This window comes from Protomyctophum parallelum (genome assembly GCF_964188405.1).
Source record: "Protomyctophum parallelum genome assembly, chromosome: 1".
Taxonomy (NCBI): Eukaryota; Metazoa; Chordata; class Actinopteri; order Myctophiformes; family Myctophidae; genus Protomyctophum; species Protomyctophum parallelum.
In genome coordinates, this window is record NC_139697.1 from 84,261,387 (window position 1) to 84,276,302 (window position 14,916).

At 41.4% G+C, this 14,916-nt stretch overlaps 1 protein-coding gene across 8 annotated transcripts in view; it reads right to left on the reverse strand.

Annotated features, from left to right (window-relative positions):
• The window catches only part of usp25 (ubiquitin specific peptidase 25), a 29,310-nt gene extending 14,394 nt beyond the window's left edge, over nucleotides 1–14,916 (reverse strand). For 6 of the 8 annotated variants that reach the window (XM_083778910.1, XM_083778909.1, XM_083778905.1 and 3 more), the window contains exons 1-11: nucleotides 14,685–14,915; nucleotides 11,281–11,358; nucleotides 10,742–10,886; nucleotides 10,030–10,153; nucleotides 8,497–8,659; nucleotides 7,623–7,709; nucleotides 4,560–4,697; nucleotides 2,987–3,063; nucleotides 2,677–2,750; nucleotides 1,038–1,189; nucleotides 47–174 (exon numbers count right to left, since the gene is read on the reverse strand). In XM_083778910.1, coding sequence (XP_083635036.1) covers nucleotides 47–174; nucleotides 1,038–1,189; nucleotides 2,677–2,750; nucleotides 2,987–3,063; nucleotides 4,560–4,697; nucleotides 7,623–7,709; nucleotides 8,497–8,659; nucleotides 10,030–10,153; nucleotides 10,742–10,886; nucleotides 11,281–11,358; nucleotides 14,685–14,726 — 1,208 coding nt within the window. In that variant the 5' untranslated portion in view covers nucleotides 14,727–14,915. Of the gene's footprint in view, nucleotides 1–46; nucleotides 175–1,037; nucleotides 1,190–2,676; nucleotides 2,751–2,986; nucleotides 3,064–4,559; nucleotides 4,698–7,622; nucleotides 7,710–8,496; nucleotides 8,660–10,029; nucleotides 10,154–10,741; nucleotides 10,887–11,280; nucleotides 11,359–14,684 lie in introns of all 8 variants that reach the window. The other 2 variants (XM_083778904.1, XM_083778908.1) reach the window with 2 other exon arrangements.

Genomic DNA, 14,916 nt, shown 5'->3' on the forward strand with positions numbered 1-14,916 from the left:
TGGCTTATTATATTTTGATGAGTGATGCCAACACTGTCTCCTTCACCTGTCCATATACAGCATGGAGGGGAACTCAAGCTTGTTGTGGATCTTCTCCGGCCTCCCCAGTGTCTGGTTGAATTCAAATCTGGACAGTTCAAAGGTCAAAACGGGAGGGAGTTCACTGAACCAGTGCTGAAAGAAAGAACATTTAATGATGGTATTATGACTGAGATAAATACACATAAACAGCCACACATTATAGTAGGGGTTAAAGCAAAAAAATCCCAAGACAGGGATAAAAGTCAGTGCAAGAGAAAAACAAGGAAAAAGTGCCCCTCTAATCACAGACATGATACACGGCCCGGTCACATCAAACATTACCACTCAACGCAACGGAGGCTGTACAAGATCTCCACAAAGGTCTACTTGTTTCCTCATGCAGATAGGCTACTTTCCCCATTTGATCAATTTGATTTGTCATAATGTTGGTTTCATAATCGAGAAAATAGTGGGGGTGGGGGCTGTCCGCCCTCTAGTTTATATATAAATCTATGACACTACCCCTTGCCAGATTCTTTCTTTCATCTGTTTTCATTCCATGACTTGTTCTTTCTCTTGTCCTTTCTCCATTTCTACCAACCTGTAAATTGTAATTGGGTCCTGGCCAGAGGCCATGTCTGTGTACAAACCTGGTAATTAGCTGTTCTCTGCTCCTGGGAGACGGCCTAATCTGGGCTGAAGCTAAACAGAGGTCAATGCTAGACTAGCAAGGTGTCACAAACCAGGTCAACTCTTATGGAGAGAGGGTTATAGACGATTCCCAAACTGTTCAACCTCAGTCTCTTCAGTGGGCAAATTTAAATGTTGTCATTTGCAATTCATTCCTCTATGTAACAAAATCACATTAAACTCACTGAATGTCAGGTATTTTGTCTTTGTTCTCCAATGTGTGCTATGATGGCGCCTGATCCCATCAACCCACAGTACCTCTTTGCCAATGTTTAATTTTCTGGGGTCTTGAAGTTCACGGAGCATAACGCATCCTTGGTACTGACCTCCTGTCCAGACTTGGCAGAGTTCTCCGCTGAGTGTAAGGACTCGATCTCGCCCTCAATCATGGCCGCCTCGAGACACTCGTGGAGGTCCTTAAACCCGTTCACCTGCAGCGGGTACTGTCCGAACATCTCTGTGTTCTCAAACTTCTTACCTGGAGAATATCACACAGAAGAGCTTGTACACAAATGCACAGTATAAAAGAACACGTACAAATGCACACAAGCAACAAACTAAATGTTTTTGTTTTGGTTATGGCATCATATTTTTCTTGCTTACACCTTTTTATTTTGTTTCATGATTAGATACAGTATGGTCTCATGATTAGATACAGTATGATGTTTAAAATCATTAGTTAGGGGGGCACGGTGGCACAGTCGGTAGTGCTGTCGCCTCAAAGCTAGAAGATCCTGGGTTTGATTCCTGTTGGGGACGCTGTGGGTGCTGGCGGCGTGTTCTCTCCTCCACATCATTAGTGCCCATACCCGAGGTGGGGTTGGTGAAAGTGCCTTCCTGTGTGGAGTTTGCATGTTCTCCCCGTGTCCCCTAGGGTAGGTACCCTCACAAAAAACATGCAGTAATCCTAAACTACCTTCCCCTGGCCAGCCGGGGCATCTAATGGGAAGGAGGGGAAAGGAAATGGTCGGAATAACGTGTTCCTTCCCCTGTCAGGTGAAAAGAAGCAGCTTGGACTCCTCATGCATAGAAGGAAGCATTAGTCCAGTCCGCTGCCCCCCCCCCCCTGGTTGGCAGAGGAAGTGTAGAACCCAGGATTACATTAATGATTTTATAATTTTTAGCCCATGATGATCGCACGAGAGAGAGAGAGCAACTAAGTATAACTCAGGCTTAACCCATTCTGAACGGGCACCCGTTTTGGTGTTAGCATTATGTTATGCTTTGGCTATTGAAAAATAGCAGATCTACAAGCTCGTAGCGCGCCACAGAGTGGCGCGCTACGAGCTTGTAGGTCTGCTATTTTTGAAAAATCGAAGAACGACTGACATTTTTTAAATCTGATCTCAGGTCAGAATGGGTTAATCAGACCAGTGTGTGTCCAGTGGAAACCTCGTATGAATCTGATCTCAGGTCAGAATGGGTTAATGTAATATATGAGCCATTTCATATTAATTTGCATCTAAGCTGTTCAGCAATCAGTCACTCATCATAACCGTTTAACAGCAGCAGCACAGCACTCTGTCTGCAGGAGCAGCACAACGACACAGCATTGACTAGAAGTAAAAAGAAAAAAAAGAAAAGAACGCGACGAGGATGGGTTGTTAGCGGACATGCAGATGAGGCATTAAGGTCATTTTATGAGCAGAAGCGTCCGCTGGCCCAGCTTTTTGGTGGCTCTAGGCCAGTATTGTCATGCATAATAAGTGCAATGTCAATCAGCCGTCAAGGTCCTCCAGGATCAATGTGGCCGACCCTCTCTCTTTTATACATGGACTCCATCTCATTAAAACAAGGTCACCTTTCATTACCGGGGGCAAGGACTTGCTTGCATTCTGGCTGCTGCATCGAGGCCAGGCAAGGCCTTAATCTCCCTCTTCCCTTTCTGGCTAGCCATCTCTAATTTTATTTCCTTTTAGAGATTAAATAAGTTATAAAACGTGTTATTACATCTCAGCAGCCTACCTTCTAGAACGCCCACAGCCAGGAAGCGGCCATAGAACAGTTCCACCATGGGGTTTTTTGGCTTCTCGCCCTCCCTGCCAAAAACAAAGAATAGGTCAAATACACACAAACAGCAGCTGCTAACCACCACTTAAGCCCTATACACTGACTTCATTGGACAATAATGATAGAAAATAGCCAAAAAATAAATGTGGTTAAAGGAGGACCTCTCTGATCTCTGTCTCAGACTGAGCCATGTGAATCACACCCATTTCATCCTCTATGTCCATTATCTATAATGCCTATTAATCCTTATAAATAGAGGGATTACCTGTCCTCCTCTGCCTTCATCTGGAAGGCGTCCTCTAGCCAGTCCAGCAGCTTGTGGGTGAACTCACTCACATCCTGCTGTTGGGTGGGTGACACACACACACACACACACACACACACACACACACACACACACACACACACACACACACACACACACACACACACACACACACACACACACACACACACACACACACACACACACACACACACACACACACACACACACACACACACACACACACACACACACACACACACACACACACACACACACACACACACACACACACACACACACACACACACACACACTCTGAATTTGAAGAGTCCTTACTTAGACAATCGATTACTCATGTCCTGACCAATATATTGTCAAACTCGTTTATCTAATCAATTAAGAAAACTGAAGATTTGAATCAAGTTTCTATTTGACCATTTTTATAGTTTATAGATACATAAAAATAAAATAAAACACAAATGGAAATATATTTTATTTTACCAGCCCTATAACAAGCTCACAACGCTTTAGAAGAATTAAACTATTTTACGGCCTGAGGCCAGAGACAGGGTTTAATGGGCGGCGGGCGCTATAACCAAGAAAGCAGTGGTTTTAACCAGTCAGCTTAAAAACTGAAATCGCTGGGGTTTGTAAATGACAACGGCAAGAGTTCACAAATTGGTGAACTTCAAAAAGGAGAACCTGGTAACCCAGACCCACTCCATCATAATGCAGACATCAAGGGCATTCTGTAATTCAGGTCAATGCCTCAATGTGATAATACACAGTGGAGAGACATGACTGATGAATGCACTGACCAGAGGGCTGACCTCACTTAACCTCCAAAGAGACAAGAGCTATTATTGCTTTTTGGGGGGAGGGCAATTGTCATATTAACATTACATTAGCACATATTAGCATACAGAGGCTAATCCGTGGTGTTCAATACAATATTTGTCTTTTTGCAGTGTTCAGGGGGATGTTGTGAGTCTGGGGATTAACATTAATAGGCGATGGAAGTTAAAGCGCTGAATTAACAGAACTGTAACAGAAGTGAAAAGTGCCAAAAGTAGGAGGTCCAATAAGAGCTTAAAGATCTATCCCACGATTCTAAATGAAATTCAATTAAAAAACAAACAGCATTGCAAACCAATGCAAAGACTTTAAGGTGGCCTTTCATATTGGGATGTTACCAGTATTGGTTCTGAAAGCAGTACATGTAGGTTTGTAGGCCCCTACATTTAATTTAGATATCACCAGACATATCGGTAGTCGGACATCTCTGATCGTCTGGCTACGCAAAGGGTGTTTTTCAGAGTGTGTGTGTGTGTTGGTTGTGGGTGTGTGTGTGTGTTTGTCTCAAATATTTTAACACAGATTTTTGCTTTGAAGACCTTGATTATGTATGAACACATTTTAGATCATTGGTTTGAAGAGCATTTTACAAACGTTTGTGTCTTAAAAGACACAAACGTAGCAATGAATCAACGTGATTTCAACAATGTGAATGTTTTCAACATTTTTGCAATTGTGCATTGTACAAAAATGAGCAGGATGATATAGTGCTGACCTGCTGTGACTCGCTGGACTTGAAGGCGTCTTTGAGAATCTCCACGGCACTCGAGGGGTCCACGTACTTCCTCTTTGATCCCACCATGAGGGAGAAAAGGTTCCTCAGCTCCTGCATGAAGGGCAGGTTCCTGTGCTCCTGGTTGGAGAAACCACACACATGATCAATTAGACTACGCTCAGTAAAGCCAGGAAGCGTGCCTACATTTTTTGATGCTGCTATATAAATATTTGAAGTTTTTCAGAAACCTTAGGTCAGGATTTAGAGGCGTTTTTAGAATCGGCCTCAGGCCTAAATGGGATAATAATAGTGATGTACGTACTGTATGCACTATGCAGTTGAATTTCTACATGCATACAGCTCCTTAAATATTTCACTTTATACACAATGAATAAAGAATATATGAAGGTTAACAGTACAGGATAAATTCAGCTGCACAAAGATGCAATAGCCCTGCACCAAAGGCTCACACTGTCTGTGCTGATGGGGAAGGGCCTCGGCCTCATAAAACATTTCACACCAGTAGAAAGACACTTCAGAAATCCCAATATAAACAGGGATATTCTTCTATATGGGATAATCCACACATCTTGATAGGTAAATATTCATTTTGTTGGGAGCCTTGGCAAAGAAATGGCATAGGTGTAATTGATGATTTATATATGGATACAACTTTTAAGTCATATCAGAAGTTGGAGAATCAATTTAATGTGATGGGTAGGGGTGAATTTTGGAAATATCTTCAACTAAGAAGTAGTGTTGGAAGTGTGTTCAACCTTAACAGGGGTATAGAGGAACCTAATATGTTGAAAACAATTTTTGACTGGCCACCGACAATGCATAGGGCTTCAATAATTTACAAAAATATAATGGAACTACAAAGTGCAAATCTGAAAATCTTAGATTAATATGGCAAAGGGATTTAGGATGTGAAATAAGTGAAGAGAAATGGTCAAATATAATTTCCAAAGTTGGGTGGGCCACTAGGAATATTAAAAGCAAATTTACACATTACAAAATTATACATAGATTCTACTATACCCCTGTGAAACTGTTTAGGGTGGGCTTGGTGGAAGACAAACGGTGTTGGAAATGTAAAGGGGAAAATGGTACATTTTTACATGCCTTTTGGGAATGTCCTGTGGTTGTGCCTTTCTGGAAAGAGGTACTGGGGAAACTTGGAGACTGGATGGGGCTAATTCTACCAGAATGCCCAAAGTTATGTCTCTTGGGAGATCGCACGGTGCTGCCACAGGGGGTCACCAAGGCACAACATGCATTGGTGACTGCAGGTCTTATTACTGCAGCTAGGTTGATACTGAGAAACTGGAAGAGCTCTGCTACGCCAGGGATCACAGACTGGACCCAACTTAAGACTGAAACTGCATCCTTTGAATACTCAATTGCAAGGAGGAATAACGTCAAAGGGAAGTTCCATGAGATATGGGACTACTTTTATTTATATATCAAAGGATTGTTGTAGTAACATTTTGTATTTATACATTACATATGACATAACCACGAGTGTTAACAACAGAGTGTGGAGGGATGTTGTCCAGGGGTTTTCCTTTCTTTTGGACTGCTAGTTGTGTTTTGTTGTTTGTTTTTTCTTGTCTTTTTCTTTTGTGTAAGTCATGTGAATTTTGTATGCTTTATTGAAAAATCATTAAAAAACTTTGATGACAAAAAGAAAGACACTTCACTGGTGTGAGCTTAGGAGCTGGGAATAGAGTAGATTGTCTGGGCACAGTCTGACCTAAGGGAGAGATTTCACAGCTGTTTGGATGTAGGTACAAACATGCCACGCTGATTTCATGCTAGTGCACCACACAACGCTTTAGTGGGGTTACAGCTTCAACGGCTTGCTAATCCTGCTAGCCACTGCAGACCAGCTTAGCCATGTGAACTTGGGCTGAGCACCGTGCAGTACTGGTTCTACAAGTGGGGTTCCGAGAGCCACAGGGAGAGCAAATGAGGAAGAGTTTTTATTTTTAGCCATTTGAAAAAAGCTTTAGGCCTAGATCCGCTTTTTCTTCTTATTTTTTCAGTTTTTTTTTTGGCTGATTCTACAAATGTCTTTTAAATCTTAACAGTTTTCTGAAAAGCTTATGTTGTCAGTGGTAAACCCTTTTCATCTCAAGGATCTCCAAAATATGGCCATAATAATAATGACCCCCATCAAAAAATATTTTGTTCCAGTGACCCCCAGAAGAAGCAAAGAAGAGAATTTTTTTTTTTGTTTTATATATACACTAGGGCCTCACCCGTTCTAATATTATATGAACAGAAAAATTATGTACAGTGTGGTTAATGCGATATAATAAATCACATTGATTGGGAGGGAATTGTTAAAGGATGATCTTGGGAAGTTGGGTTGGGCACAAAATCCACGACCGACCGAGAGAACAACCGGTCAAGACACCACACACAGCAGTTTGTCAATGTAACATCCGGTTACGGATATTTGGCTCTTCAAAGTAAGTGTTACGCGCGATACGCTATCGAGGGATTAATTAATGCTGGCGGAAATTGGTTTTAAGATACCACGTACCCCCCAGAAATGTTCCCCATGTAGCTCTGCTGCGAGACGCTGTGTAATTCTAAAAGGGGAGGTGCGGTGGGGAATGTTGCACTGAAAACTGTGACACATACATTAATCTGTGTCCCTCCCAGCATGCATTTCACCGTGTTACAAGTGCTTGTAGCTCCAAGCTTGTATAGCGTGGCACTGAAGAAACGCGCTATGAGCTTGTACGTATATTTGCTATTTCTGAATAGCCAAAGTATAAAATAATGATTAAAGTGGTTCAAATCTAAAGTGACACAGATGCTTTCCTGGCCTTAATAGTTTAAAGAAAAAAAGTCTTCTGTTATGAGAGTCCCTTGCACAAAATCTTTTCAAAGGGGTTTCTGCGGCGAAATATACATCAATTTGGCAGTATGCGGCTTCTAAAAGAGATGACCTGCTGATCTGATGATCAAGAAATCATCAAGAAACGCCACCATCTCAGTTCAAGTACTCCCTAGTGAGAGACCTGTCAGATGTATGGGTAGGGGCCTCACCTTGAGGTTGCGAGGCAGGTCATGGACTCTGGCCGGGGGAGAGTAGTGGAGTACTAGCCTCTGAAACTCCAGCAGGTTGAACAGGGACTAAGGGGGACAAATACAGAGGAAATAGTCGTATCTTGGAAACTTAAAAGAAAGCATTTAACATTCCTGTGATAATGTATAACCAAGTGACTGTGATAACTAATCATAACTACTGCTTTAGACGGTGTATCTGTCTTGGTGTCACAAGCTGAATTTTATGGTTATATTAACATTTCATTTCCCAGCTAAATGTTAACAGTGAACATCAAGCAACAAAAACATTCGATTCTTAAGCAGCCTTCTCAAGATTTGATAGTGGAAATGTACATAGAGTAAAGTTGTTTACTCCTTTTCATCACCTGACTTCAGTAAATCTAGGAGACGGGTCAGGCCCAAGCTAAGCTCTCTCATCTGGGTGGGTGGGAGAGTTACATTACACACTGGGCACATGCACCGTGTGACAGTGTATCCAGTGTTCATCTAGTTCACATTCCAACATAGGTAAGTAAGGATACAACAAACTCACCCAGCTATCTTTGTGATTGCTGGGATTAAAGTATCCCTTCATCCCACATTAAAAGATCATGCCACCAACACGTTATTGTCTAATCACAGCTTCAGCCATGTATCTATTCTTCCGCTAATGGACTTTTTTTTAGATTGTGTTTACTGCTTTGTAAATATTTATTTACATACAAACAGACATACAATAGGTTTGTTAGCTGCTGCTGCTCTAGCAAATACTTGCCTTTAGAAATCCTTTGTAACCACCATCCAATTTGTGGAAGAACGTAATGCTATGCTATGCATGCATGTTCAATTAAAAAAAGTGTATGAGTGCATCCACCTGAATGACTGCACTGAACCAGCAGGTATTTCCAACATTCTTCAGCCCCACAGGGCAGTTGTCCATCCTCTTCCTGTCATGGGGATTTGGGGAGTCGTTCCACACTTCAGTGTGGGTGCGCTTCAGGCTTGCCTTGTTCTCGGCTATGCTGGCCTCCAGAACTCTGAACAAGAGGAAAGCATGGCACAAACATATTCATGTGAAATCAATATACATCTCAGCTGACTTAACGTTGAACAGTCATATTTTAATTAAAATGAACAGTCCTGTTTTTCACAATCACGCAATAGAACTAGTTGGACTTTTCTTTACGTACTTACGATGGTCCTTATTTGTACATTTTTCACAATTTAATAACTAATGGAGGATTCACATTGATGGCATAAAAAACTGCTTTTAGGCACTGCCTTTTTATATTAGAATTATATAATTTTAGAAGGCGCTGGTCAGACAGCCATTTCTGGCTAAAAAGAGTGCTTTGAATGGTTAAAAAATAGTTTAATAATAATAAGACGTGGACCGCTTTTTATCAGCCGTCCTATCACAACTGTGCACAGTATGTACAGATGCTCCTCGTCCGAGCTAATTGTCTCAACTATGACCTGCTGACAGCCACAGAGACACAAACTGACCAGACTTCAAACGGCGTCCCTCCGCCGCTTATGCCTAAAGTAGTAGTATAATTACATGGTATTTGCTATATTCACAGTGGAGTTGTATTTATTTTACAGGCAGGTCTATTAATATCTGGCAATTAAGTGAGTTGTGGTCCAAGCAGCGTGAGCTCCAGCCTCTAGGCGACACAAGCAGCAGCAGTGTGCCCAGGTCAGCACAGCTGTCAGATAGGAGATGAAACGCACCGATATGACCTTGGTTCTCGTCTCTGGCACCTTCTTTATACAATATGATGCATTTTAGGTGAACAATATGCTATGCAGCCTTACAGTTCCTCAATCTTGATACATCTACTACTTTAAAACTTTGTTTTCAATATTCCAATTAAGGTCAATAGTTATTGAAGTCAGTTTCAGTCAACTCTGCATCTCTGCCCCTAGTCCCATACCCTTTATTTCCCCCAGTTCTTATTTCCAGCAGAAAAAGCACACTGGACAGCGATTTATTTTCTTCATAAAAGGCATTTAGCGTGTGCACAACCTACAGTATTCTTTGGTTATGAATTATTTAAATACTCGCAACATTATAGACCAATTTCAATATTTGCAAATCAAAACTGTTGTGCTCCAACTCAGCCATCCATCTCTGCAGGGTTTATTGCATTGAAACGGGGATAGACACCCTCATTCTCTGCTGATACCAGCAATAATCCTGACCTACTACTACTATTACAGTTCATTCACCAGTATGTCTCACCAGTATGTACAGCCTCATTAATTATTAAAAATGAATCAGCCGTATAATTAATCCCTACTGTAAAATGATTTTCTGTGCAAACAGTTCTTGTTTTCAGGGTCTAAAAAAAAGGACATTTTTCCAGTCGTTAAGAGCATCATTCAGTGGTAGAATTGAGCCCACCTGCTGATGGCCTGCTCTTCATCGGTGATGCCCGTCTCCCTGAAAGCCCGGCTGGACTCTTCCAGGCTGAGGGCGATGGCCCTCTGCAAGTCATCCTTGTCATCTCCAGTCAGGTCAACCACATCTGCAACAAGGCACATGAAATTCACTCTGACACGCCTGTGTCATTGAGAGAAATAGACATGCTACTACGGTATTATAAAGACCACCAAGGAATAATTTGCAGTGGACGGTAATTCTTCAGAAATGTCTGCAAAATGGTTGAGGGATGCGGTGGGGCTAAACCCATCAAGTGCACCAGCACCACTGAGAAATAAAGTGAGCAATCATTCTTGCAAAAAGATAGAATGACAGCATAACTTGTCAGGGCCTGAATCTTTGTGCAGGACTGCAGGAACTTCAAATAATTGAATTGGTTCACTTACAATTTGGATGATTCACGCACACAATTACAGCAATGTTAATTATAAATTAATGTCCTTGTAGTTTGTAGTATTTTATTTTGAGAGTAATAGGAGAAAGAGACACAGCACAGTAGCGAGATTCCCTTAAGACAATGTAAAGACCTAGTTAACCCCCATTAGTGCCCGTAAAGCGTATAAAGCTCACACTAAGTGAAGCATTTAAGGGGGAATTCCACCCAATTTAGAAAAATGGGACTCCGGTTGTAGATTGTGTGTACTCAGTGTTGTGTCAGAAGTATGTCACTCACTTGTGTCTGCCTGACTGCCCACGCTGATGTATCTGTCATTGGCCACCTGGGATGTCTGGTAGTAGGTGGCCTCATCCTGTTCTGGTACCTTAGCGTTCTTCTCTGTCAGATATGTCACTGCCTCTGCCAGGTCTCCATTACTGACCTGGGTCATGAGAAAGGACCATGTTTAGACTATGCGTGGAGTCGTATTTGGAATTGTCAGAGAGTAATTATTTTCTTCATCCAAGTCTAGACTAGCATTATGGCAATGACATACAGATTATGGCTTAAAACTTTACTGATGAGAGCATAGAAAATTGACAGGTGTATAAAAACTCATATTCAAATATAAATACTGTAATTTGTTGTAATTAGGGTATATGATATAGTATATGATATGAGTAAATCCAAAGTTAAAGTGAATCTGTTCAATTTGCATTAGTGTGTTTGTTCTTTGTTGGACTGCATGCGTGTGGATATTCTGGATAAACATAAGAAAAACAAGTCAGTGTTAATAAAACTACATGAGTGTGTATGTGTTAATGTTGGGACTGTACCTGCAGAGCCTGTTGGAGGAGCTGGACATCTGTGGTGCCTGTGACCTCTCTCAACTGGTTTAATAAAGTCTGCTGGTGCTGATGGAGAAGTGGTGAGGGATGGAGAGAAACAAAGGGCAGTGTAGGTCATTGCAGAGATATTCACACTTTTCAGATGATTGCCGGACACTAGTTTAAAGTGGTCTCCAGACGTTTGTGATGACCACCGTTCACCCACAAAGCAATTTCAATATAGGACACATTTCTTTACAGTAAAGTGGTTGGCCAGATCTGCAAAGATGTCTCTGCCTGCAATCTATTATTTATGGCTCCACCTGGTCCTGTACTTCTATCTACGTACTTACGATCTCACTAGTCACTATAACACAATTTACTACTGGCTTTAAAAGCAAGAGTGCTCCTTCTACCCCAGGGCACTAGTTTTCACTAAGCCATTAGAGAGTGAAAACAGAGTTCACACCTCTGTTAAAATAACATTACATGAATAATGCACCCAAGTTACTTTTCTAGGTTGTGTGAAAGACAACAAATGCAACGCTGAACATAAGATGTCATCTCAGCAAAAAGACACCCACCTGTTTCCTGTCTGATCAAATGACCAAAACCATAGATAGATAGATAGATAGATAGTTGTATCATAGAAAGGAAATACTGTTGTTGCAGTAGGACAAATCACAAATCTATATTAATTTTAACATTAAATGGCTGTACATTACCATGTGGCACAGCTGTGCGAGATTGTTTAGATAGGTGTCCACTGTCCATCATGTCCTCTGATCAGATGATCAACAAAACACAACAAAGCAACAGTGCATCCAAGAATACAACCTAGTCAAGAGATCACAAGTTTCTCTTCACTGTGTGCTTAATGCTTATAGCACCTTTTCATTCAGCCATGTTTCAGCCACTTGATAAGTAAACAGGTGTGGCTAGTGAGTTTGTTTACTGTCAGAATTTGATGTATGTAGGCCATTCAGGGTGACAGACGTTATAGGTGACAGTGTTAGAGAACTCATGTGACAGATTTGGGCCTCCTCATCGAGGAAGGCAAGGTATGTACATTGTACACCTCTCATCTTCATCTGGGAAGTCTTGACTTCCTATCTGTCATTCAGGTCATCGGTCATCTGGCAATGACACCCTTGAGGGTTTAGAATGAACAGAAGTCCTTGCCTGCCTGAGAGGGAGTGAACTTGGTGGCTTTACGCCAGGTTATGAAACTGGACATCCCCAAGTGTTACGACACATAATATGCTTGTTTATGCATCTGCCTGAACTCAAATGACATAGGTGGGCACCGGGCATGGTTGACTATGACATCTGAATTGGCTTACAGGCCACAGGACCGATGTCCATCCTAAATTCATAAGGTGCAAAACAATGAAGCTAAATCTCATTATCACGACTATTTCAAACTTTCAAACGGCTATTTTCAATATTTTGCACCATTGTACGATAAAGTTACAAAAGAAAAAAATCTCAATTATTACAAAAAATTCTAGATATTGGTTCAGATATATTTTAAAAACATGAAAGATATGTTGTCCAAAAAATATGTATATGTGGTCCAAGGAACATGAGCCCCATGGCCCACACTGGGCAAGACCTACGCTGTAGACGGTATAATTTGTTTTGGGTGGAAGTTGCGGGATTTGGTGTGTGATTGGTTGAAACGATATCGAATCCGGGAGAAATACAACGGATGTTCCGGCCAGACACTTCCGCCGATACGGTCTCTGCCTTAGGTTGTGACCATGCTTTTCTCTTAGCAGATGAGTAAGCCTGGGACGAGGCTACCCATGGCCCCATCTTCACACGAGTCCAGTGACTCGGATTAGTCCAGGACTGACTTTTGACACTGGAGTTTGTACAAAATTACTGTGATTTGAAAATACCAAGAAATTGCTTTGTGAAATATCTAGCAGTTAGACAGCAAACAGAGTATTAATTAATAAAGAATATGCACAGTTGTTGGACCATGGAACCTGCGGACATGTATTAACAACCGTTAACGGCATGCACACGTCAAATAAATAAAACTGCATCACTGATGAGGTTGCATCCTTCTCTGTGCCATGAACCTGATATAGGCCTAGCATGACTCCAGTGAATCATCAAGTCTGTTATCTATCACAGCAAGTAGACAACCCCGTTAAGCTTTCAACTGTCAAAACCAACCGCCATATAGTATAGCCTAAAAATAGCCCTGGTTCCTTCATGGTTACACTTTGTCTGCCTTGAACCACACACTCTGATTTTGACCAGACATTAATGCGAGTACTTTCAAAACGTTCTGAATGAATTTAAGGCGAGAATGAACAAAATAATTTGCTTTTAAGTTTCAAACAAACTGAAACTGGGTTGAGACCTAAATATTTTAGATATTTTTTGCGCCATGACAAATTGTTTCCTTTGAGCTGTTCTATAATGGTGATCAACAGTACTTTATTGGAATGTCATTTGTGTGTCATCACCTCAACCCTGGTGATCTGTCTTTGCTCCCAAGTTCCTGTGATTATTGGCAGTCGTTCAAGACAACACAACACACACTTCCTTGCAAGTCTTTGGTTGCCAGCTAGCCGCCTAGTCTCCACCATGGCTTAAGTTTGTCTCACCATCGTCACAGCTGACCACCACGACTTGTAAACAAACATATCATATATTAGAAACCTAAGACAAGGTTCTAGAACCAGCCACTACTAACCAAGGCGCAGCTAAATGAAACTTGCCCAGTGATAATGGCCGATCAGTGTACCGTTCAAGTTACCATATTAGAGGTAGTATGATGTTGTTTTCTGTCACTTGGCATCGCCAGTAGCTATTTCAACACAGTTAGCTAGTGTTAGTATAAGCAAACAAAGTGTTAGTACTATCTTGTCATTAACGGTCACTTGCCATTAAAAGACAGCAAAACTCAAGATTTGTGTGGCTAAACTAAACTTGCGTCGCTAGCTACATACTAGCAAAATAGTAGATAGATTGCCGAAGTTAGGCCAGTAAACACTACGAATTAAAATATAACATTAAAAAAAATAAGTGTGTGTGTGTGTGTGTGTGTGTATATATATATATATGTGTGTATGTGAGTGTGTGTGTGTTACACGTACGGAGTGTGGAGCTCAAAGCATTGTAGCAGTTTAAATAACTATGAATCAGATTCTGACTGTAACGTTAATAGTCGGGAAACTATGAACTAGACAACAAAGCTAAGCTAGCCAACCAGCTAATTTACGCTTTCGACTAAATTGACGCATTTCTTCCATAAAACGGTGTCAGCGCGTGTAGCGTCGACACTCTTTAAATATTGAAAATGCTTCATTTTGTTGTTTTTGAAAATGCGTCATTGTGTCGAGCGACACGATCGCGCGACAAAGTACAAATTAGCCGTTAGCATCTACGCTTACCTTCTGAGAATGCTGTTGGAGGACATTCTGCTCCACGGTCATGGCCGCTTGAAAGTTAAATGAAGTAAAATTCAAACCAAGGGAGGGAATTACGCAGTTGCTTTTGATCCGAGTGATGAAATAAAATAAAAATGGCACTAGGATCTGCCCTGTCTGTTTATGTTTATCAGTGAGGTGACGGCGGGCGCCATGACACAGTAACACTGGTCGTCAGGGATGAAAACATTGCAGA